Source organism: Eurytemora carolleeae, unplaced genomic scaffold, assembly GCF_000591075.1.
Source record: "Eurytemora carolleeae unplaced genomic scaffold, Eaff_2.0 scaffold1633, whole genome shotgun sequence".
NCBI classification, from domain to species: domain Eukaryota; kingdom Metazoa; phylum Arthropoda; class Copepoda; order Calanoida; family Temoridae; genus Eurytemora; species Eurytemora carolleeae.
The window spans coordinates 13316-37473 of NW_019397759.1; the positions used below are offsets into that span (position 1 = coordinate 13316).

A 24158-nucleotide genomic window follows, 5' to 3' on the forward strand; every position below is an offset into this window, starting at 1 on the left:
GTTTGTTCAGAATTATATTGTCTAAACTATTTGGTTATTTAAATTTGTATTGTCTAAACTGTTTATTTTAAATTTTATTTTTAAGAATTGTATTGCCTTTATCAGTTGTTCACAATCATGTTGTTTAAACAAAGCGTAACTATATTTATTCTAAGTAAATTATGTTTATTTTTCAGATATAAAAGTATTTTTTAAAGTGTAGGAGACGATTAAAATGATTTTGAGAACTTTCCTCGCACTTTTTTCTATCACACAGGAAGCGTTTAATCATAAACCAAAAATGATTCGAATAATTCAGAAAAAGTACCTAAAATAAGTTTGAAAGCCCTTTGTTCTTTTAAACATACCTTTTTCAGTACGTTTTTATTTGGCTACTCTTATTATCTTGAAATTAGAAATTGTTAAATTTGATTTTTATTGATAAAATACTGATATGATGAAACCAGTAGAGAGGAATACTGGGAGTACCTGTAGGTAAATTTCTGTCTTAAAGGGAGTGACCGGCTATGTATGGTAGTTGAACTGAGTAGTGAGTATGCAGTGTTGTGAAAAACTTCTTTCGGATTCATTTAAGACATATAAAACTTTTTAAAGATCTGTAAATCCCGAGTTTGAGCGCAAATTCGACTTACAAAACTCCCACTTTGGAGGTAGATACGTTTTAAGAATTAGTTTTTTAAAATTTAATTTCGTTTTAATTATTATATTGAATTTCTTCGCATATTTCTTCAAATTCTTCATATGTCGTCTTCTCAATAATAATTCAAGAAAATCTGCAGAAAATCTTTGTTAATAATGAGAAAATAAAAACTAATAATTGAACAAGATTACTTATTTTCGATGATAAGATTAATTTTTACTTTCTCAACATGCTCCTATACATGACGTCTGTAGTTTATTGTAGAACTTTTTTTTAAATTTTATGGCGTCGTTATTTCGTAATTTAAAAACTAATTCTGGAAACGTATCCACCCCCAAAGTGGGGGTTTTGAACATCGATTTTGAGCTCAAACTCAGGATGTACAGATCTTTAAAAAGTGTAATATGTCTCAAATGAATCCGAAAGAAGTTTTCCACAACACTGCATACTTAGTTCAACTACCTTACATAGCCGGTCACTCCCTTTAATTAGTCTTTAACATACATATAAAAACAGAATCATATCAGCTAAATTCGTTGATTTTATATGGCCCGAAAAGCAAACGGTGGGATGGCAATATTCAATCTGTTGTAACCAACACCATCCTTATCGTGATTCGTGTGTGGTAAGAATATTTAGATAAGGCGAAGGAGGGGGGGGGGGGGTCTGCACGACCCCTGATGTTGAGGGACGGGTGGTGGTTACACTATGTAATAAAGCTTTTCGCTCATATATATTTATATGTTTATATGTTAGCTACAGCTGGCTATAAAACGACTGGACCGAATGGGCTACATTCTTTTAAGGAACCCATCATAGTTACATAGGCTAAAAAAATACAAAATTATTTTTTCTTCAAAAAATCTAACTTAAAATTCTTTTTAATGTTCAATTTTAATTTTATATTTTCACGAGCACTAGTTTGCTAGTTAAAAGATAAAATCAGAGTTAACCTTGTTCAGATGGTTTTAATGAAAATATCTCAATTTCTAAACATAAGTATTATTTTCCATCAATTTCCTAAATATTTGCAACCTGATGATATAAATATAGATATAAGTTTAAAATATCAAAAGTTTAAACCATCAGTTTGCAAAGATATATGGATTAGAAAATTTACGTTTGTGACTCCTTTTAGTGGATGTCCTGAAAGCAGAACCAGAGCCCCCAGGCGTGGATTTCTGTGTTCTTCCAACAGAAGTAAACTTTGGTGATGGTGGTAGGGTTAAGTATATTCAGGTGACTATTAAAAATCATTGGAGTACTATTATAGAGGATTAGAGTACTTTTATAGAGCATTGGAGTACTTTTATAGAGCATTGGAGTACTTTTAGAGACCATTGGAATACTTTTAGAGACCATTGGAGTACTTTTAGAGACCATTGGAGTACTTTTTTAAGCATTGGAGTACTTTTGGAGAGCATTAGAGTACTTTTAGAGAGCATTGTAGTACTGTTATAGAGCATTGGAGTACTTTATTAGAGCATTGGAGTAATTATAGAGACCATTGGAGTACTTTTATAGAGCATTGAAGTACTTTTTTAGAGCATTAGAGTACTTTTTTAGAGCATTGGAGTACTTTTTAAAGCAATGGAGTACTTTTTTAAGTATTGGACTACTTTTTAGAGCATTGGAGTACTTTTAGAGAGCATTGCAGTACTTTTTTTAGAGCATTGGAGTACTGTTTAGAGCATTGGAATACTTTTTGAAAGCATTGGCATACTTTTAGAGACCATTGGAGTACTTTAGAGAGCATTAGAGTACTTTTTTAGAGCATTGGAGTATTTTTTGAGATCCTCATAGAGACCATTTCTCATAGGAGGGAATGCATACATCCTAGTTTCTGTCAAAATTCCAAACAATAAGGTTTTGAGCAAATGTGGTTAAGAAACCTGAAGAAATATTATTATTTAATTGATTTAGGGGGAGGGTGGGAGAGGGGGGGGGGAATCCTAACAATTGATAATAATTCTTTTTCACAGATTTCATATTTGATAGGATTGTGAGAGCCTACAACTTTTCAAAATCCCTATACCTGCTGCTGGTAACCAGGTAGATATGCGCTGTATTTCCGGCGTCCAAAACCAAACTTCCTAAGAAGTATTTCTGATTTAAAAAGGCAGTTTAGCCTGTTTATGGGTTATATTATTATCCTTTACGCTAAATAATAACTTATCCTTTACGCTAAATAATAACTTATCCTTTACGCCAAATTATATTCTATCCTTTATGCTTAATATTTACTTATCCTGTACGATAAATAATAACTTATCCTTTATGCTAAACAATAACTTATTCTTTACACTAAATAATAACTTTTCCTTTACGCTACGCAATAACTTATCCTGTACTCTAAATAACAACTTATCCTTTACGCTAAATAATAACTTATCCTTTACGCTACACAATAACTTATCCTGTATGCTAAATAACAACTTATCCTTTACGCTACACAATAATTTATCCTTTACGCTAAACAATAACTTATCCTTTACGCTAAATAATAGCGTTTCCTTTACACTAAATAATAACTTATCCTTTACGCTAAATAATAACTTATCCTTTACGCTAAATAATAACGTTTCCTTTACACTAAATAATAACTGATCCTTTACGCTAAACAATAACTTATCCTTTACGCTAAATAGTAACTTATTCTTTACGCTACACAATAACTTATCCTGTACGCTAAATAATAACTTATCCTTTACGCTAAACAATAACTTTTCCTTTACGCTAAATAATAATTTATCCTGTACGCTAAACAAAAACTTATCCTTTATGCTAAATAATAACTTATCCTTAACGCTAAATAATAACTTATCCTGTACGATAAACAATAAATTATCCTTTACGCTAAACAATAACTTATCCTTTAGGCTAAACAATAACTTATCCTGTACTCTAAATAACAACTGCGCTACACAACAACTTATCCTAAAACTTTCAATCCTAATCCCGGAAACAATGATTTAAACCATTGAGACATAAAAGAGGTCAAAAGCAGAAAATAATATTTACAAAATAAGTTCCTTAAAGCTTAAAAATGTCCATAAAACATTACTTACCAAATGTGCGAATTGCAGAATAAATCGAATTATAGGAAAAATAGGCTAACATATTGAATAATGTACGTCTTGATGAGCTATTGCAGAATAAATCGAATTATAGGAAAAATGGGCTAACATATTGTATAATGTACGTCTTGATGAGCTATTTCAGAACAAAACAAATAGCATGGGATTTTTCTGATCTTTTCTGGCTCCATCCAGGACACTTTAAAAAAACCTAATCCTTTATTTTTAATTTCAGCAAGTTGGCATCCATCCAACAGTCTGTTGTCCCGCTAAGAATCCTAATTTTGAAACCGATATTTGTTTTCCATCAGATCCATGGTGTCCGACATACGTAGAGGAAAATAAACTTAAAAATTATTATCTCTTTTCATGTAAAGCCTCGTAAAATACAAAATAAATTGTCAAAAATGTTCTGAGAGCGGAATTTAATGAATTGGCAAGAGGTCGCTAAACTACTACCGCCAGTTTAACTATATCCCTTTAGGCTCACTGGCTCAAATCTTGAGTCACCAGTTTAAAGTTAACTTAAAAGATTTGATTCTATTTAGTTTAGTATTTAAAGTTATATTAAAATATAAGTGGTAAACCCTTTATTTAGTTGAACAACTTTCTACAATTCGCTAAATCTGATATTTTTCAATGTAAAAATGCATGTAAAACTTAGTTACAAAGCTGAAAACATAAGTTTATTTAAATATTAGCCAGAGTACCCAGAATACAACAATGACCAAGATTATGATACAGGTAATATTTGCTTCACTCTATTTCAAGGTGCTAGTTTTCTACCAGAAATGATAACTAGAGCTCAGTAAAAAATCATAACAGCTATTAACACAACATTAGTACAATAAATATGGGTAAAACTACTGCATCACAGCTGAAAACTTTAGAATGAGATATCCTTAATCCCGATTACTTAATCACAGTATCCAATGGACACACTTTTGATTTTCTTCTTAAACCGTTCTTTCTTGAATATAGCAGAGAAAAATCAGAAACAGGTTATTTCAGTTAGAGAGTCCCTCCCGTTTCTCTATATTAATCTTAAATGGCGCGCAAAATTTCAAATTTATCGGCTTCTCATACGTGACTAGCTCTGATTGGTTGAATTTTCTTCACTTTTCAGGATACATGTACAAGATTAGATTAGTTTCGATATTAAGAAAAAAAGAGGATCAAGCATTAATCTCTATATCCACCATTCTAAAGTTTTCAGCTCAGGAATACTTAGGTGGCTTTAAGCTGTTTTAACAAAGTATTGCTCATTAAAAAATCTAAAAAATACAAAACAGCATCCTGAAAGCTTAATTAAACAGCAGCAATATCCATATCCATAAAATATCAACTTATTAAACTTAAAATTCTAATATTTTTACGCGAACCTTGAACTATAATTTTTACTTTGAACAGTAGTTAATACTTGATCATTAGCATTCCAAGCCAATAGAAATGAGGAAAACGGAAATATGTGGAATAAGTAATTATCCATACTTGATAAATAATCACTCGCGATTGACAATTTTTTAAAAGAAAGACACTTGTGTAAACTCAAAAGACGCCGAATTAAAAAAACGAGCTGCGGCTTCAATTTGAGACGTGGCTCAAATGTGGTTGGTTCCACTTAAAATTGTTTTCAATGTTTTAATTGAAACCGGTTTTTGGCAGATTGGAGACGGGGCTCAAATTCATTAAATTCGGACTCAGTGTGCATAATTTTAAGATTTTCATGTCATTTGATAATAGTTTGCATTTCTGATCATTTTTTGTTACAGAAGAAGAAGAAGAAGAAGAAGGTAACAAGGACGAAATTGTCGATCAAGTGGATGAGCGGCAAGACGATGTAAGTGAAATGCTAGTTTTATTGCCCTAAGCTGAGAAATCTTGTAATGTGGATATCAAGATCAATTCTTAATCTTGATCTTTTGTAATCTGCAGATTAATTTAATCTTAATCCAATCACTTCTTTTAAAATAACAATTTTGTTTTGCCATTAAAAGACTACCCTTTCAGTCTAAGTCTGGACAAAAAAGATAAAGATATCTTTGCATCTGAAATTGTTAATTTTCAATCGTGGTTTCTTCACTAAAAAGGACGTGGTTATGGGTATTGAGTTGTGTTGAGTAATATTTTTCTAGTGCTCACTGGCAACTAAATCAGCAGTTTTGTTTTTACATTCACCAATCTAGTTATAATTGATGCTTTCAGTCTTCTGACAGAAGTCAACCATCTATTTCTGGAGAAATCCTTGGAAGAGACTCTTTCTTCAGTGAATCAGAAACCAACTGTGAATTTCTTCCAAACACAACATGTACTCCAATCTCCAGGTAAAAAATAGATATTAAAACTTGTGGTTCTATGATAAAACATAGGTTTATGATAATACGTAATTTCACAATTAACAATTTTTATGAAATTCCGCGGAAATTACAAATAATCATTCCCAAAATTCCTTAAATTTCCCAAATTCTCTGGAATTGGTTCAAGAAATTCTCGGGACCAGGTAACAGATCCTGGGAAAATGTCAGCAGAATCTGGAGATAATAAATAATAAATAAATAATAAATGCTTGAATAAGATTGGGAAGAGTGCAATAGCAAGGGGTCTGCTGTTAGCTCCTCAATTGTAATGATCTCTTTCCTCTTTTAATTTCATTTTTTAAGTGTTCTACTATTTCATCTTTGAATTTGTATATTCTAGCTGTAATATGATGGAGAAGCTAGACCTGGATCCAATAACATTAGGCCAGGAGGCTATCTGTAGTTTTGATCAAGCAACAGCTCAACTAATGATTTGCTGCCCCTCTGAGAATCTCTTACAGAAACCTAAACTTCTGCCCCACCCGAGGTAAAATCTGAAATACTTCTTCATTTCTCGTTTTGTTATTAATATGAAGAATGTATAAATGGGTTTTAAACATGTAAATAAAAGACTTACACAAAACACAGAATACGTTTTCTTTGATTGACAGAACTTTTAGGCCAATAACAATAATTCTAAACAAAAGTTACACATTTTTCAAGCCTCCTCCTTGGAAACTCTAGGCTGGGAAAGTGCGCCAGTCTCGGGTTGCAAAAATGTTTGGATTTTCAAAGTTCTCGGATATGCACCCAAATGTAATATAAGCTAGTCATGGGAATGGGGAAGGGTACCCTGAACGTTTCAGCCTGAAAGTCTTGGGCTCAAGTGTGTAGTCTGGGCTAGCAAATGTTTTCGGATTTTCAAAGCACGCAATTTGTTTCCAGTCACGGGGCGCAAAAACCTTGTGAAAATGCGCGTATAGGCAGGCTCTCTGCTGTTCCAGTCGGATCGCTTTACGTGGGAGGGTGCAAGAGCGTCGGGAAACCCGTCGGTCGCGGGGTGCAGTGTAAACCGCCCCTGAAACTTCAATAAGATAAAGTCTCCCTCCTTGTATATTACATGTTTATCCGATGTATAGGTATCCAGTTAACAATAAACCACGTGACTGTGAAGACCTTACTAACCTGTGCAAGAGATGGAGTGCTAATGGTGCTTGTGCTTTAAACAAAACATTTGAAACAAGTGAGAAAGAACCTTACCTAAACCCGATCTTTAGCCGGACCATGTTCGAATTCAACTCAAAGGCTTGTATGCAGTCATGTAATCTTTGTGGGACTAAGGTCAGTTAATTTTTTGAGATAATTAGATCTTATTAATTCTAACATGGATTTGTCAAATGAATGAATGTTTGCTAAGGGATGTGTGGATGAACATGAATTTTGTCCTAAATGGACAAGGGAAGGCTTCTGTTTCCGCACCCCGTTCTTCATGGCACACACTTGCAGGTTATTATAAGCAAAGGTTTATAAGATGATTAAGATTATATGTTCTGAGCTGAAAACTGTAGAATAGTGGATATCAAGATTAATGCCTGATCCTCTCTTTTTCTTAATATCGTGACCTATCTAATCTTAAGATTAAATACAGAAACATGGGAGGAACTCGCTAATTTAAAAAACCGGGTTTTGATTTCCATGAAAGAACGGGTTAAGAAGAAAATCAAAAGTATGTCAATTGGATACTCAGATTAAGTAATCGGGATTAAGGATATCTCATTCTAAATTTTCAGCTCTGGTAACTCAGTCTCATCTAAGACATGAGTACTCCGTTAAGTTAAAGATTTTTCAGAAAATTCTGAAAATGCCATTTGTTAACAATCTCATCTTAAATATGATTAACAGCTGGCACTGATTATTTCATGCTTCAATTAATGCATAAATATCGCCTGAATTGAAAAAAAACAGAAGAAAACATTCAAAAACATAAAAACATTTAATAATTTTCCAAAAAATGTTTTGAGTTACTTCTATGCTATTAAAAGTAGATAGATTTGTCTGTTAACATTTTTTTTATCTGAAGAGAAAGCTGTGGAACATGTGGATTCTTGTCAACTTTGAGTACTGACAAGCAGATTTATAAAGGGAAATCATACTCAAGAATTTCCGATCCTGATTTTGACTGTGGGAGGTGAGAGCTCAATTTATTTTTCATAAGTTATATAATCAGAGAAGGCAGAGCAATTATTCTCATTTTTCCATTTTCTATGTTAGTCATATTTCTAGGATCTAAGGCAAAATTCCTCTTAAGAATTAAATGTCCCTGAATACAGATGTTTGCTGATTGGTCGTGTACAGTACTTGTACACAATAGAACATGCTGTGGAAAATATCGCATATTTTAGCTGATAATCGATCTAACTGAGCACACAGATAGAACTATAACCCCCCTGATTTGTATGGAAATGTTTATTTTGATTCAGGTATAAAGGTTTTGAGTATCTTAAATCTATTGGTCTGGAAGTATCAGACGGAAGACCTGGAATTGATTTCAATGTCACAGACAGTAAAGAAGGGTAAGTTATTCGTATATTTATAAAAATACTGTATTTAATGCTAGTATTTTTTCATGATTAATGATTTCTGATTTTCCATTACAGACAAGACGAGACCTTAATTGTAGCAACCAAGGAAGTTTCTTCAATAGTTGATTTCAGGTAATTAAAACAAAACTAACACATGCGCTACAAATCCATTTTATACAATTTTTTAAAGATCAGAGACTGATGATGATGATGATGAGATAATATTGGCAAATGCACACGCAAATGCTTCCACTTTCTGTTCAGCCTCCCTCATTGCTGACAAGTAAGGATGAATTTGCTTCTGATTATGTTATTTAGCAATAAGGTTTTTGGAATTCGAAAATACCATGGGGGGTTGGGTTGAGTTCAGAGGACCCCCCTCCCCTTCTTTTCTCGTACTGTCGTACTGTAATGAATAATATAAGAAAAATGATAAAATGGAATTGAGTCTTTGTCAAAATTCTGATTTTCTAATTCTTACATCTTTACAACATAACATGTCGTAGACTTTAGATATTCAAACTATGAATACACCCTTTCATACATCATCAATACATACATAACTACTATTACAACATGTACGGTCTGCTTTATATATTTCAAAGACGATATCAAAATTGTTACTAAATTCCCATGTTTATTGGGACACCCTGTGTAAGATAACTTTTATTATTTTAGGTGGATGATAACAGCTGCTCACTGTTTTAAATTCGGCAAAGATATAGCGGAAAAACAACTTCAAGTAATTCGATCTTTGATCCCAGCTCTAAAGGTACAAAAACATTGAACATATTCTTAATCCTCACGATGGGTTAGATTAACAGCTTTGCTTGTTAATCTAAACGTTCCCTATTCAAGTCAATTAACTTAATTTAGAATAAGTAAACAAACTAAGACATTTGGTTCCCAATCAAAATTTATCAAATTGTTCAAGGGTTTTGTGAATTTTGATCAGAAAAATAAACAGAGAAACAGATATTTCTATTTTATGTATAGATTAAGAAATATTTAATCTGTGTGATGATTGGTTAATTAAAAAAAACGTCGGAATAGCTGAATGGTTTAGGGCTAAATATTTTGTGAGACTTCACATGATTCTAGAAATGGTTTATTGTTAGCTAGCATTTTTTCCATATAAAATTTCATCCTTTTTAAATTCTTTGGAAAGTCACTAAAAAATGAAAATCTGAAAATTCTGCCTTATTGGCCTCCAATGTATTTTTGCCAATTGTGTGTTTGTTGGGGGTTCCAAAATTCATGAATTTGATGAATTTGAGCCTTGTCTGAAATCCGCCAAGAACGGGTTTCAATTGAGCGCCAGCTTAAATATTGAAACATTGAATACAATTTTAAGTGAAACCAACCATATTTTAACCACCGCTCAAATTCGTTAAATTCAGCCTCCGTATGACCAAATTTTTGGTGCACCTTACATAGCCCCAGGAATGATCACCTTCTTTTAAACGTCTAATTTTCAAATCACCTGAAAAAAACCCAGTAAATTTTGTAATTTTTCAAAATCTAGGAATTGGTTGAGGTAAAGCGGATTTATGTGCACCCTGAATACAGGTTTCCAGAACTACACTCTGATATAGCTCTAATAGAGCTTGGACGTCGTGTAGAGTTTAAACTAGATGAGTTTGGAGATACTCCAACCTGTCTAGATAAAGGTTTAGATCTACCTGGCAAACTTGTTACAGTTCAGGTTAGAAAAAGATTCTCTCCTGTTTTGTTATGTATACTGAAGTTGGTCAAGGGTTATGGTGGGTTAAGGAAAAATGAAAGGGGGTACCGGCTGAAACCTAAACATGTTATGAGTTGGTCGTGACCTAAATGATGTTCTTATCTCGAGAAATTGATATTAAACTGTATCAATCATGGGAAAATCCAGAATTAGAGCTTTAGAAAATACTAAAAGTAAAAGGAGAATAAGTATTAATGATTGGGGATTTATCTGGAATTTATTGAAATTTGATCTTCATTTTCAAAAAGTCCTTCCTCTTGGTCCTGTGTCAGAAGATTTGGCATTCATAATTTTTAAAATTGGGGTACATTTTTCTTTATAGTGCCAAAGCATGTATCAAATATTTTGGCAAACATTCTGTGGTATTAAAATATTTTCCTCCCCTTTTGTGTTTTATTTTTTTGCTTTCCAGACTCCAGACCAGTCAGGATCATAGTCCTTTAAACATTAAATCCATTGTTCTTTAACTTTCGTTGTTGCGTGAAAATGTCTAAAAAGAAGTATTGGTCATTTCGAACTTTATTTAGCTTAAACTTTCAACATTTTGCACCATACTCACTTTTTTATTAATCACAAGTTGACAATGATATTCTACATTTTTCAGCCATGCAATTAAGTATTCTGATTTAGGGATATGGAATTACTTTGAAGGATAAAGGAGGAACCTTACTGGAAACTAATACTACTATAATAGCCATGAAGGATTGCGTTGATAAATTAGATGCTCATTTAAAGTTAAAACAGGTAGGACCTCTAGTGTTATTCTTTTCAAAATCTTCCAGTTAGCAATTTTAAGTGATAGCTTCTTTAAACCCCTTTCCACCAAAGGAGTCATGCATAGTTTCGTACTTGCGTCTAAGAATAAGGGAAACCCATTTAGCCTGACAACCAAAGAGAATAGATAAATATTAAAATGGAATTTACCAGAAAAAAAGTGTAAAACGGCTATTTTGTTGTACTGTTTCCATACTGCAGGTGTACTTCACATATTTGCGCTATATAACCTTTTTGGCCCTGGAACATCATTTTATAGAAAATCTAAAAGTAATATTAAAAAAAAAGTATGAAACACAAATTATGAAATAGGCTGGTTTCATAATTGACCAATGATCATTTCACATAGACTCTATGCCTTTCACTTTACAAACGATGATTTTCCGTTATAACTATAAATCAAATGATGTTTTTTATTCACTTAATTTATTTTATAAAGTTTATTTAACATTTACATGATTTGTACGCTTTGAACTCCCTTTTAGGCTGAAAGGGACTGACAAAATTCATACCCAGGAATTGTCTAAATTCCACTCTAATATATATTCTATTCTCTTTGCTTACAACGCAATATGTAACAAAAATATCGGAGATATGTGTCATAGAAGTTCAACAAGCATATTTGATTTTATTAATGTTTTATTATGTAAATTAAAAGAAAAACACTATTTTTATATGTTCATGGTTGGCTCCTTCATATGAAAGGCTTTTCTGAAACTTTTTGTATAAGCTCTTAATTTTGTTTTCATTTTGAAGCCAATACTGGCCTATTTCTCAGTTCAAAAGATTTTGTGATAGTTTACTCTTATATAAAGAACATGCCAACCTACAGTGAGAGTGGACTTAAAGGGAGTGTTCGCAAAAAGGAAATGGGGTCTAGCTGTACAGGCAGAGCCTGAACTTAATTCAATTTCTATCGCTAATAATTTTAAATTAGTTTAAATAAGTTTAAATATCATAATCTTTTATTTCTTTATATACTATGTACTTTTTATGACGATTTTTTGGCCGCTAGGTTTCTCTCCCAAGTGAAATCCCTGAAAAGATACACCTGTAAGCCAAATAGTCAGCCTCGAAAATACAGACTTAGTATATAGAAAAATGAAAAAAAGATAAATTATTTAAACTACATAGGAATGTCCCAAATTGAATTCGACAATTATACCTTGTAATACAGTGGTAGGCGATTATATCAATACAATGAAGACGACTTTCGATTTCAATTTTATTTATGTTAAGCTTTTAAACAACATGGATACACATACATATGGAAACAAAGAGAAGATATAGATTAAAAAAGCTTCTCTTTACTTACTTGTAAACTTTTAATTAAAAAAGCTTGTAAAAAATCAAAACTTACTTGAAAAAGTCGTCTCTATTGTATTGATAAAATCGCATACCACTGTATGTAAATGTTTAGTTTTAAATTTAATTTAATTATCTACGTCAGGGTAAAATGGGTCCTACGCTCTTTGGTATGAGTTGTTTTTAACCATTTTTTTCTTATAGATGCAACAGATAGAAGTAAAATTAGTATCAATTGATATCAAAATCAATCATTGTTATTTGGGTTTGATTTATTTTAATTTCCAAAAAAATTGTACCAATATTAATTATGAAAGCACTTAACAATACCTTTAAATGACAAAAAAAATATTAATTAGAGGGATAAGGTGGTATTTTGTAAAGCACTTCCTGAAGGAGTGTCTGATGAACAACTGTGTGCTGTTGGAGTTGATAAGGTGACACATTTAATTTATGTAAAAGTGACCTTAACACAGTTCTTGGCAGAAATTCATTTTCTATTGCAAATGATTGTTCTGTAAATCCTTCGAATCTTAGTAAAATGTTAGTTAAGATACAAATGAAATATTTTGATGTCCCATCGAACCATGCATGGAAAGTTCCAGTTTCACAAGATCTTTTAAATACAAGAACAAATAATTTATATATGTTGAAGGATTCAATGATTACATAATAACTGAAATGATAAATATGTTATTTTATGAGTAATGATCAGTGTCGTCTATTTGTGCATAATTTTGCATATTTTTATATTTTCTTTTGGAAACCTGTATTTTCAAAAATTTATTTAAACAAATTTAAACTACACAATTTATTTGTGTGTGAATAAATCTTTATCTATATATCATAAGTATCTAATATTCGTGCTGAACAACTAGGTGGGGTTAACTCACACTAGAAATTAATTTTTTTTCTACTGTTCTGAATTACACTTCACTGCACTGCACTGTAATATTTCATGATTGTTTGTCAGTTGAACCATTTAAAGGGAAACAAAAACATGGTTTAGATGTTGACTTGAGATGGGTGGAAAGCATGTGTATTCTGTGTTACTGTAAAGGGTTCATATTTCATTTTGAAAAATTGATTGTTTTCTGAGTCACCTTGCACAAAGGTTGTATAAAAAGCTTGTTTTCTTTCGATGCGCTTATTGGTACAGAAAATGTCGTTTCCAAAGATAGATAGATAAAATCTCATATGTAGTCATTGATTACAAAGACGATTATAAACCTCTACTTATAGTATGATGATTTTTTGGGACACAGTGTTACCACAGCTGCTTGCAAAGGAGACAGTGGAGGTCCTATTCTGTTAGAGGTAAACAGGTTTCCCAACTTGTCCCGAAAGTTGAAAGCTTATTTTCATGCAATCTCATGGACATCTTTGAAACTAAAGGTCACAGAACACACTCAAGGTACCTTAAGAAATTTTCATATTTTTTACAAATTTCAATATTACAGCGACTATGTAATTGTTATACTGCAGGATTTTTAAATTAGATTTTCTTAGTTATCCTTCAACCAAGAATTACATCAAATTATTTGATGGCATATATTTTGTAAATTACGTAATGTGGCAAGCAGGGCACACAGAGGGCTGGACTTGCTCCAACATTTTATAGCCATTTCGTTAACAGTTAGCTCCAACCGTAAAAAAATATATCAGGTGGTCGTTACTTTTAAAGGTAAGAATGGAACGTTCATTTCGTTAACAGTATTTTCCTTTTAAAAAAACAGTTCCGTTAGTTAACGATCTCAATTTTATTTAAAACGTTAACGTTTTTTTTCAATCAACGACGTTCAGAAATTGAGTTAAGCGTAAACAAATTTTCGTTACAATATTACAAACTGTTAATGAAAATTTGTTTACGCTTCATTTGTTTATTATAATAACAGCGTTAATGGTTTACCAAAACTTAAAAAATTTCCATAAAAAATAGTTCATGGTTTATCAAATTGCAAAAAAAAGTCTTTAAAAGTTTCATCATACATATGACAGGGGGAAGAGAGGGAGGGGACTGAAAACGACATTTAAAAACGTCAAAATACATTTTTCAAGGCAAGTTTTAGCAGAAAAAAGAACGAAAGTTGTCGTTTTATAAAACATTACCGTTTCGTTTTCGTTTCCAACCTTTCATTTGTTTTTCAAAAATGGCCAATCCGTTTCGTTAAAGATTTAAAAATTTACGGTTTTTGTCGTTCTTTAACGGACTCTTTCGTTAATTTTCGAAAACCTCCTGTTTCGTTAACAGAACTTTGATAGCTCTAGGCACACACAAACCATGATTTTGAACAACAATTATTAACTTTTACATTTTATTAATTAGGATGATGAAGGAATAAGAAATCTTGTGGGATTAGTCAGGAATAAAAGCAATATTTAAAAATTGACATAATTAACAAAATTTATCAAAATTACATTTTTCACGAATTTATTTATAACTTCTTCATTAAAATTTATTTTTGAAACAACAGCAATGTAAAAATAGCAAAGATTATCTCGAAAGCACTGATAGATCAACGGTATTTGTTTTGTGTTTTTCAAAATTTGCTTTAAGTGGATCATTGTCTTGTTCTGGTAAAATTCCTGAATGGTACACCAGCATACAATATCATAGGTAATATACACCAATATACAATATCATAGGTAATATACACCAGTATACAATATCATAGGTAATATACACCAGAATACAATATCATAGGTAATATACACCAGCTTATAATATCATAGGTAATATACACCAATATACAATATCATAGGTAATATACACCAGTATACAATATCATAGGTAATATACACCAATATACAATATCATTGGTAATATACACCAATATACAATATCATAGGTAATATACAACAGCATACAATATCATAGGTAATATACACCAGCATACAATATCACAGGTAATATACACCAGCATACAATATCATAGGCAATATACACCAGCATATAATATCATTGGTAATAGATACCAGAAAAAGGTCTTGGATATCTTGTATCCTGGATATCTTGCATCCTGGATTTCTTGTATCCTGGATATCTTGTCTACTGAAAATGTATTTTAGTACCTAGATATCTTGTATCCTGGATATCTTGTAATCTGGATATCTTGCATCCTGGATTTCTTGTATCTTGGATATCTTGCATCCTGGATTTCTTGTATCCTGGATATCGTGTCTACTGAAAATGTATTTTAGGACCTAGATATCTTGTATCCTGGATATCTTGTAACCTGGATATCTTGCATCCTGGATTTCTCGTATCTTGGATATCTTGCATCCTGGATATCTTGTAACCTGGATATCTTGCATCCTGGATTTCTTGTATCTTGGATATCGTGTCTACTAAAAATAAATTTTAGGACCTGGATATCTTGTATCCTGGATAGATCTCCGGCTTTAAAGTTTAACCAGGTACTTTTATTTTTTTTTATAAAAAATAGTTTGCCAAAAAATCGGATAAAAGACCTGAAAATGTTTTATTTAATAGAGCTTGAAGCTTTTTTTGTCCAAAATTTTTTTTTGCTTTCTGAATTTTTTTTACATTTGATGCTTGCAATATACCCTTGTTTACTAGGCTAAGGTTGAAGAGGAGTGTAAAAGTGCTGGGATAAGGAGGCCTAATAAGCATCGTAACATTTGTGAAGAATAAAAATTTCTAAAAAAGTGTAAAACGAGAGGATTATGATAATATTTTGTCTGTCAATTATTACATTTGATGCACAAAGAATAAAGATTTAGATTTAGGTTTTAAAGATATATTATGTTTTTAAATTTATCGTTTTGGATGTGCCTACAGGGACTGCAGTCATAATTTCGAGTTCTCATATATTTAAGCATGTCGGATTTACAAGAGCCCCCTTTAAACCTGTGCAGTTGAAGATAACCTCATTGTCTAGTTCGTTATGTGTGTAATTCTTTTAATTTATATTAATTGATTTCTTAGGGCAGAAATGCGCAAGTCCCTTCTGTAAAAAAAACAATTTTTCAAAATTTTAAAAAATGGCTGTATATTTCAAGATTTTACATCTTGTGTTCACTACTTCACAATTTCATTCATTAAATCACGAAACACGATTTCCGGAAAACATTAGACGGTAGCTCTAATTAGGGCTTAGTAAATACCTAATTATTTAATCGATCGTATTTCAACCGTTCGTAAACAAGGGCCTTAAGCTGGATCATTCGTTCCTCGTTCGTTCTTTTTCCAATCAATCCATCCCTGTTTCATTTCAAGCTTTGTGTTTATGATCGTGAACGGGTTCAGCCGTTTGTTAACGATTCTGTCGTTAACAAAGGTTGTTGTCTTCCTCCTACTTGTGCGTAGTGAACTGCAAGGAGGGGGGGGGGGAGAGTAAGGAGAAAATTTGCAGATAGAGAATTTTCTCCAAAACTACTCATCTGATCTGTTTATGATTTTAAGATGTGATAGAAATAATATATTTCATACATATTTGTCAAAAAATAGATCACCAAAAAAGTGCTTTAATATATGCAAGATATTGCTATTCACCGTCTCTTTGACCCACCCTGTATATATTTATATTTATATCTATATTGTATGTATATAATAGCGTGTTTTGTATGTACATTAATAGTAAAGGTATAGACAGGTAGAGTAAGTAGAAAGTAATATCCCTCCCCTCTACTCCCCTCCCTCCCCCTCTGCTCCCCAGTTAGATATACTCCTTTCTAATAAAGAGAACCAATTCTACATTTTTTGTCAGTATTGCGACACGTTGATTAGAAAATCGTAAATACAGTTCTATACCGTCAGGTACAATTCATATAATTCAATGTTTATCCGAATTTTAAAAAAACAAAGTTTTGTAAAAGAGTTTGGAAAAGCCATATCAGTGGCCATTCAAGTAATTTAAGGCCAATTTTGGTAAACCGTTTCTACGTTTATTAGGTGCTAATTATAATTTTACTAAAAAGGAAAGAATGTCCATTTTGATTTTGATGACAGAGATTACACTGTTTCCAAAATACAGAGTTACCCAATAAGGATGAAACTACAGCGACGACTGCAACTTTTATATTCAAAATAGATCTGAGGTCATGACGGGATTAATGAACGGGATTAATGACGGGATTAATGAACGGGATTAATGACGGGATCAAGTAATAATTATTTAAGTCTATCCTTGTAAATCGAGCATTGCCATAGAGGGTCACTTGAAATTAAACTCACTGTCCCTTTAAATTAATTGATCAAGTTCATATCCCTCAGATTAAAAGTTCGCCTATATGTATATGGAGAATGGAGATCAAGTGTTGTAGATTAACGTTAATTTATACAAATTAAGAGGATTAGTTAATTCTTTTTTAAATCCTTCTGTTAAAACCAGAAAATAATAAGGTTGACAAAGCATATTAAACTAAAATAAATTGTGCTGTTATATGTTGACAATCATACCTTTTCTTATGGATAAGCTATTGAGAGGAATAAAACTGTTTTGATTTTAATTTCTAATATTTTAAATTTTCTTTTCTCATATTTATGCGATAAATCAAAACTTATATGAACTTTGAGGTCACACTCACACAAGCTAGTAATATCGCAGAAAGGAATTGAGTCTTTGGAACAAAATCAAATATTTAAACCTCAATATCTTTGGAAAACAATATTTCAAACTCAGATTATTTGATCTAACAGAATTCATAGTTTGAAATATCTAAGGTCTGCAACATTTGGTTCCAAAGATATAGTGATTAGAAAATCTGAGTTTGTGACAAAGACTCAATTCCTTTGATCTTCTCCTTCTGTTTAGTTTGCAGAGTGAAAGTGGATTAAGAACAAGAGTTGTTGGAGATGGATGTAAAGTAGATTTATCTCATGTACATTTGAATCCGAGCTGAACCGACCTTTTCGGTCCCAGTTTGTACTGCTCCACCTGGTACACCAACTACATACGGCAGGGCTAGCTGGTGGAACTAGGTTGACGTGGTCTGACTTTAGTCTGCATCTGGTTAAATTTACAATTACTAAAGTGGTAATTTAGCGTGATTTCCTACAAAAACAAATCACCCTCAGGATGCAGTTGTCTGTGACCAGATACCGATCAATGCTGGGTGTTCAGATTATCTTCCTCGTCCTAGACCTTCTCATCAACACCTTCGTAGAGCTCTTCAGATTCGAGTCCGTCATCCTTCTTGTCATATTCGTGTAAGTTCTTCTTATATTCTTGTAGGTTCATGTTATATTCTTGGAAGTTCTTGTCATATTGTTGTTAGTTCTTGTCATATTCTTGTAATTTCTTGTCATATTCTAGTAAGTTCTTGTCATATTCTAGTAAGTTCTTGTCATATTCTTGTAAGTTCTTGTCATATTCGATCGTGTAAGTTCTTCTTATATTCTTGTAGGTTCATGTTATATTCTTGTAAGTTCTTGCCATATTATTGTTAGTTCTTGTCATATTCTAGTAATTTCTTGTCATTTTCGTGTAGGTTCTTGTTATATTCTTGTAAGTTCTTGTCATATTATTGTTAGTTCTTGTCATATTCTGTAAGTTCTTGTCATATTATTGTTAGTTCTTGTGATATTCTCGTAATTTCTTGTCATATTCTTGTATGTTCTTTTCCATATTCTAGTAAGTTCTTGTTATATTCTAGTAAGTTCCGGTTATATTCGTGTAAGTTCTTTTCATATTCTTGTTAGTCTTGTCATATTCTTGTAATTCTTTTCATGTTCATGTCATTTCTTGTCATATTCTTGTAATTCTTTTCATGTTCATGTCATTTCTTGTCATATTGGTCTAGATCTTGTCATATTGGTCTAGATCTTGTCATATTGGTCTAACTACTTCACAATTTCATTCATTAAATCACGAAACACGATTTCCGGAAAACACTCAAGGTACCTTAAGAAATTTTCATATTTTTTACAAATTTCAATATTACAGCGACTATGTAATTGTTATACTGCAGGATTTTTAAATTAGATTTTCTTAGTTATCCTTCAACCAAGAATTACATCAAATTATTTGATGGCATAATNGAATCCTTGATATCTGCCTAATACATAGTAATATTTAGAATCCATGATATCTGCCTAATACATAGTAATATTTAGAATCCTTGATATCTGCCTAATACATAGTAATATTTAGAATCCTTGATATCTGCCTAATACATAGTAATATTTAGAATCCATGATATCTGCCTAATACATAGTAATATTTAGAATCTTGATATCTGCCTAATATTTAATAATATTTAGAATCCAAGATGTCTTCCTAATATTTAATAATATTTAGAATCCAAGATGTCTGCCTAATATTTAATAATATCTAGAATCCAAGATGTCTGCCTAATATTAAATAATATTTAGAATCCAAGATGTCTGCCTAATATCTAACAATATTTAGAATCCAAGATGTCTGCCTAATATTTTCTCTCATTATTGTTTTTCTCTCATTCTTCTCAACCTACGTTTTCCAGGTGAAATTATACAAAAAATAGTTAATTTAAATTTTAAAAAGTAAAAAAACACGATCAAATTTCTGAAAATAAAAGTAAATTGTTGTTTCGCAAGAATCTGAGCCGACGTTGATCATTACATTGAAATCACGGTTGTATTGTTCAGGCGGGTCTGGTAGGGTATCTACTATCGAGGTTTCGTGTTTCTATCATTGTATCAGTTCTCTATTTAATACTCTCTATAACCTACCATGTGTGGTCTCTAAATGTACGATGGTAAGCATTTTTCTTTTTCATCAAATGAGAACATAATTATTCAAAAAAGTTCTAAGAATTTTTTAAGTTGGTTTGTGCCACATTTATAAAACTGTACAATTCAAAAAAAGGGGAGGGCCGAATGGAAAAGGATGGAAAGGAGGAGGGGCAAATAATGATCCCTAATGAGTCTATTTTTGTTCTTTTCAAATTAATAATGACATAAATGTGGAAAAATCATCAAACATAAGTATATAAGGGGAATATTGACATATATTTCTTGATATTTTTACTATCAGAATAAATTTTTTTTTAAATCTGTAATTTGTGCAAAATTGCCAAAAAAATGCGCAAATCCCTAGCTTTATGATGAACAATAAAATATTATGTACAGGAATGCCCCCATGTCTTATTGGTGGACAAGTCCTCTTTTGGCTTTCTATGTGATTCATAGACTTGGTAAGATTAGATTATTTTTCCAATATTTAGTTTTAGTTTAGAATGAGGGAATTTTACTGTATAACAAGATAAATATACAAAAGTGTAAAATAAAAAATAAATATCGTTTAATGATACTAGCTTGGGAACCCAGCGCTGCCCAGATTTATCAAATTCACTCCCGCCGTTTACCCGCACATGAAGAATTTTACCGGGAAACAAAATTTTTGCTATCCAAGTCGACCCACTCAATTTAGAATCTTAAAACCAAGGGTCTCCTGAGTTCCCCAATGAAAATTTGAGGCAAATCGATTCAAGGGTTCCCAAGTTATGATCGGAAAAACAAACAGACAAACAGACAAACAGAGATTACACCTAGTAAACTAGTAAAAACATGTTTTTAGACTCTACGAGGACCTGAGTTGGATCAAAGAACAATGGAAGATTAAATAAGAAGAAAACAGAAAAAGAAAAGATGGGGGTGGGGGGTGGTTGAGTGAAGGGGAAAAGGAATGGAAAAAAGAATATTGAGAAAGGGGGAAAAGAAGAGAATTGGGAGAAATCGAGAAGAATACAGGAAAAAATTATGGTTGAGGATATAAAAAGAAGAAGCAGAATGGGGATAAGGAGAAGGAGGGGAAGGTTGAAGAAAGAGGGGAAGGATGAGGATGATGAGTAGAAGTAGAAGGAGTAAATGAAGAAAGAGAAGAGAGAGAAAGAGGAGACGTAGGAGAAAGAGGAGAAGAAGGGAAAGGAGGAGAAGGTGGAGAAGGAGAAGAAGGGTAATAAGGATAAGAAGGAGAAGAAGGGAAAGAAAGAGAAGAAGAAGAAGGAGAAGAATGAGTAGAATGAGAAGGAGGAGAAGCAGGGGAAGGAGGAGAAGGAAAAGAAGAAGGAGGGGAAGGATGAGAAGGAGAAAGAGGATAAGGAGGATAAGGAGGAAAAGGAGGAGAAGGAGGAGAAGAGGAAGAAGGAGAAGAAGAATAATGAGGAGGAGAAGAGGAGAAGGAGGAGAAGAAGAGGAAGAAGAAGAAGGATGGGAAGGAGGGGGACGTTTATGAAAAAAAAGAAAAACATTATTTAAGAAATGACCTAGTTAAGAAATCTTAACGATCTAAATACCACCTGGTAAAAATATGTTCAAATAATTGTGCCAAAATTTTATCTTTTATCTTCTACTTTTTTATAAAAATTTTATCCTTGGATAAAAACAAAATCCCATTGTATAGTATATTTAAAGGACTGTCAAAGCGTAATTTCAAGTGACCCTCTTTGCAAAGATGGCAATACCCGATTCACAACGGTACCCTTTAAACATTCATCTTATCAATAATATTCAAGATATTTCGAGGTTTGAAAATGTTTATTTCTGATAATTCCCATTCCCATTCCAGTATAGAAAGTCGCAAGACAAACCGTTGTAAGTAATCAGTTTTTAATGTTATAAAAGTTCGTATGAGACAAAGCTTTACAGGGCAATTGTGAATTTGCATGAGGGTCTTTTAAAACTACGCCAACAGTCCCTCTAAGAAACGTTTCTAAAAAGACTTTAAAAAGGTTTTCATTAATATTTATTATTGTTTGTATAAAGCTTCACACAAATGTATTCCCTTTCGGATGGTGTCCGCAAAATCAGCTGATTTTTAAAATTGTTTTATTAAAGGGACTGTTCATGGTTTACCTAGTCTAATTGTCGATTTAGAAACACAATTAAACCAGCCAAATAAACCCAAATCCTCTTTTCTTGTAAACTTTCTTATTATAACTTTAATTAAGGAGGTATGTACTTACTTTGAATAAAAAGCTTCAAGATCTGAATACCAATTTATAAAAATCCACAGTTGTCGTCGTATATATTAATACAATGAAGACGACTTTTGATTTAAATTTTCATTTCTGCCAAGCTTACAGACAACATGGATACACATTAACATGGAAAAAAAGAGAAGCTGTCAATAAATAGTTAGTTTCTCTTTGTTTACTTGTAACACTTGTAATTTGAAAAAAGCTTGTTAGAAATTAAAACTTAAATAGAAAAGTCATCTTTATTGTATTGATGTAAACGACGACCATTGTACGAAACTTAAAACGGTTAGCTAGAACACAATTAGGGTATTTTTGGTATTTTTTAATAGATTTTATAAGTCACGTGATTTCAAATTTAGTATTAAAAATATTTATTGTAAACTCATTGTTTCTGAAATACAAAATTATGTGTTTTTTGTTCCTGTAATTTTTTCTTCATAGTTTAGATTTACGAAGTTTTTTCACAAAAGGAATCGATTCTTTGCAACAAATTCAAATGACTATATGTTTGCAACCTGATTTAGCTACAGAATAAGTCACATTGACACAGCGAAAGCTTTATGGGCTTTAAACAATTATCATACGTACCTTCTTTACATTTCTATAGGGTGTTTCTTTTCAACCGATATTTTTGAACGTAAAATCTATTAAAATCGGACTACTTCCTCCCCACAACTTCCCCAAAATATGGTATGAAAATTAACAAAACTTTTCTAAACTTTCAACTATTGATCTTATTACGAAATTTAAACAGAATCTATTTGAGGATTTCTTAGAAGCAGAACTAATGTTTTAACTCTAATATATGCTCTGTTTGCAAAAAGGATCGTAGAAAGCAAAGACGATTTGCAACGAAAAGACTAAAATTATTAATCAGAGTAAAAGTTATAATTTAAAATAAAAAATGTCAAAACTCGGCACGAATTTAAAATATGCCTTTAAAATTTTCGTTTCATGCAAAACCCATATCTTTTTACAACCTTTAACCCTGAAACGATGGGTATGTTCCACCCCCCTATGTGGTTTTTCCCAAATAACTCAACAACGGTTTACACTAGAACGCTGTTTACATCTATAGATCTATTAAAGCTAGAGGTCTGATTTTTTTTTAACGAGCAGGCCTTGAAAAATTAGACTAGGGACATATATATTAGACAATAATAGCCCAATCGGGATAGGGTTAAAACTTTTAAAATCTTACAATCCACCACCAGTTATATTAATATGCAGAATAAATATGCAACTTTCCTTTTTCTTTTTTTAGAATTGTGGGGAAACATTTCCAGAGCCTCTATCTTTGAAGGTTTTTAAATATTTTCTCTTGAAACACTTAAATTTTTTGTATGTTTTTGTTGCATTTTATAAATAAATAATTACTTACTTGCTAAATACTAAATCAGATTAAAGGGACTATGACCCTCTATGCAAAGATGGCAATGTCTGATTTACAACGGTACCATTGAAAACTTTTTATGATCAAATATGAATTATATCTGCATCTTTTTGTTTCTTTAAACAGGTTATTTTCATTTGCTGGGTTCGTAAGATCCAGACTGCTCTGAAAGGTTGCATCAAACTGGGTTGACTGGGTTGACTTTGATGTGTCACAACGCCTTGATTTTATCTCATAAACTCAAAGCTTTTTTTTGTAGCACTAGACATATACTTTTTAGAACCATAAAGCACTTGTTTTTTGCTTGAGTTATCAAGAAGAAAGTGACAGAATTCTTCTATATTTTTGCATTAGTGCTTGCAACCTTTAGATCACTGCAGTGAGTGGACAACTCCGTAATTGGTGTCGCATTTAAAAAGATA

The 24158-nt window shown here is 32.0% G+C and overlaps 2 protein-coding genes across 3 annotated transcripts; both read left to right on the plus strand.

The window, feature by feature from the left end:
- The first annotated feature begins 174 nt into the window (after positions 1–174).
- On the plus strand, positions 175–16177 carry LOC111715813 (uncharacterized). 2 transcript variants are annotated; one of them, XM_023491189.1, is made up of 24 exons: positions 175–256; positions 450–474; positions 1779–1879; positions 2639–2692; positions 3953–4054; positions 4419–4461; positions 5490–5557; positions 5923–6041; positions 6415–6561; positions 7154–7355; positions 7432–7520; positions 8095–8202; positions 8495–8587; positions 8672–8728; positions 8787–8879; positions 9275–9368; positions 10122–10301; positions 10971–11084; positions 12779–12856; positions 13662–13736; positions 14746–14783; positions 14977–15036; positions 15785–15836; positions 16000–16177. In XM_023491189.1, exons 1-24 carry the CDS (start codon positions 215–217, stop codon positions 16072–16074), a joined length of 2109 nt encoding a protein of 702 aa, XP_023346957.1. In that variant the 5' UTR covers positions 175–214; the 3' UTR covers positions 16075–16177. The 2 variants fall into 2 exon arrangements, with proteins under 2 accessions (XP_023346957.1, XP_023346958.1); XM_023491190.1 differs by lacking the exons at positions 15785–15836; positions 16000–16177 and adding an exon at positions 15621–15769.
- A 107-nt stretch (positions 16178–16284) lies between these two features.
- On the plus strand, positions 16285–21203 carry LOC111715810 (transmembrane protein 138). Its single transcript, XM_023491187.1, has 6 exons — positions 16285–17199; positions 18197–18591; positions 19793–19865; positions 20011–20120; positions 20494–20558; positions 21133–21203. The coding sequence occupies exons 2-6, from the start codon at positions 18461–18463 to the stop codon at positions 21201–21203; spliced, it is 450 nt and encodes a 149-aa protein (XP_023346955.1). The 5' UTR covers positions 16285–17199; positions 18197–18460.
- Positions 21204–24158: the final 2955 nt, after the last annotated feature.

What these genes read in the sequence shown, in the direction of transcription:
- LOC111715813 (XM_023491189.1), top strand. Translation starts at nt 215, where the DNA reads ATGATTTTGAGAACTTTCCTCGCACTTTTTTCTATCACACAG. An exon ending in TTCATGGCACACACTTGCAG is followed by an intron (nt 7,521 to 8,094) that starts GTTATTATAAGC and finishes TTTTATCTGAAG; the next exon opens with AGAAAGCTGTGGAACATGTG. An exon ending in ACCAGCATACAATATCATAG is followed by an intron (nt 15,037 to 15,784) that starts GTAATATACACC and finishes AATAAATTTTAG; the next exon opens with GACCTGGATATCTTGTATCC.
- LOC111715810 (XM_023491187.1), top strand. Translation starts at nt 18,461, where the DNA reads ATGCAGTTGTCTGTGACCAGATACCGATCAATGCTGGGTGTTCAGATT. An exon ending in ATCCTTCTTGTCATATTCGT is followed by an intron (nt 18,592 to 19,792) that starts GTAAGTTCTTCT and finishes AACAATATTTAG; the next exon opens with AATCCAAGATGTCTGCCTAA. An exon ending in CTATGTGATTCATAGACTTG is followed by an intron (nt 20,559 to 21,132) that starts GTAAGATTAGAT and finishes ATTATGGTTGAG; the next exon opens with GATATAAAAAGAAGAAGCAG.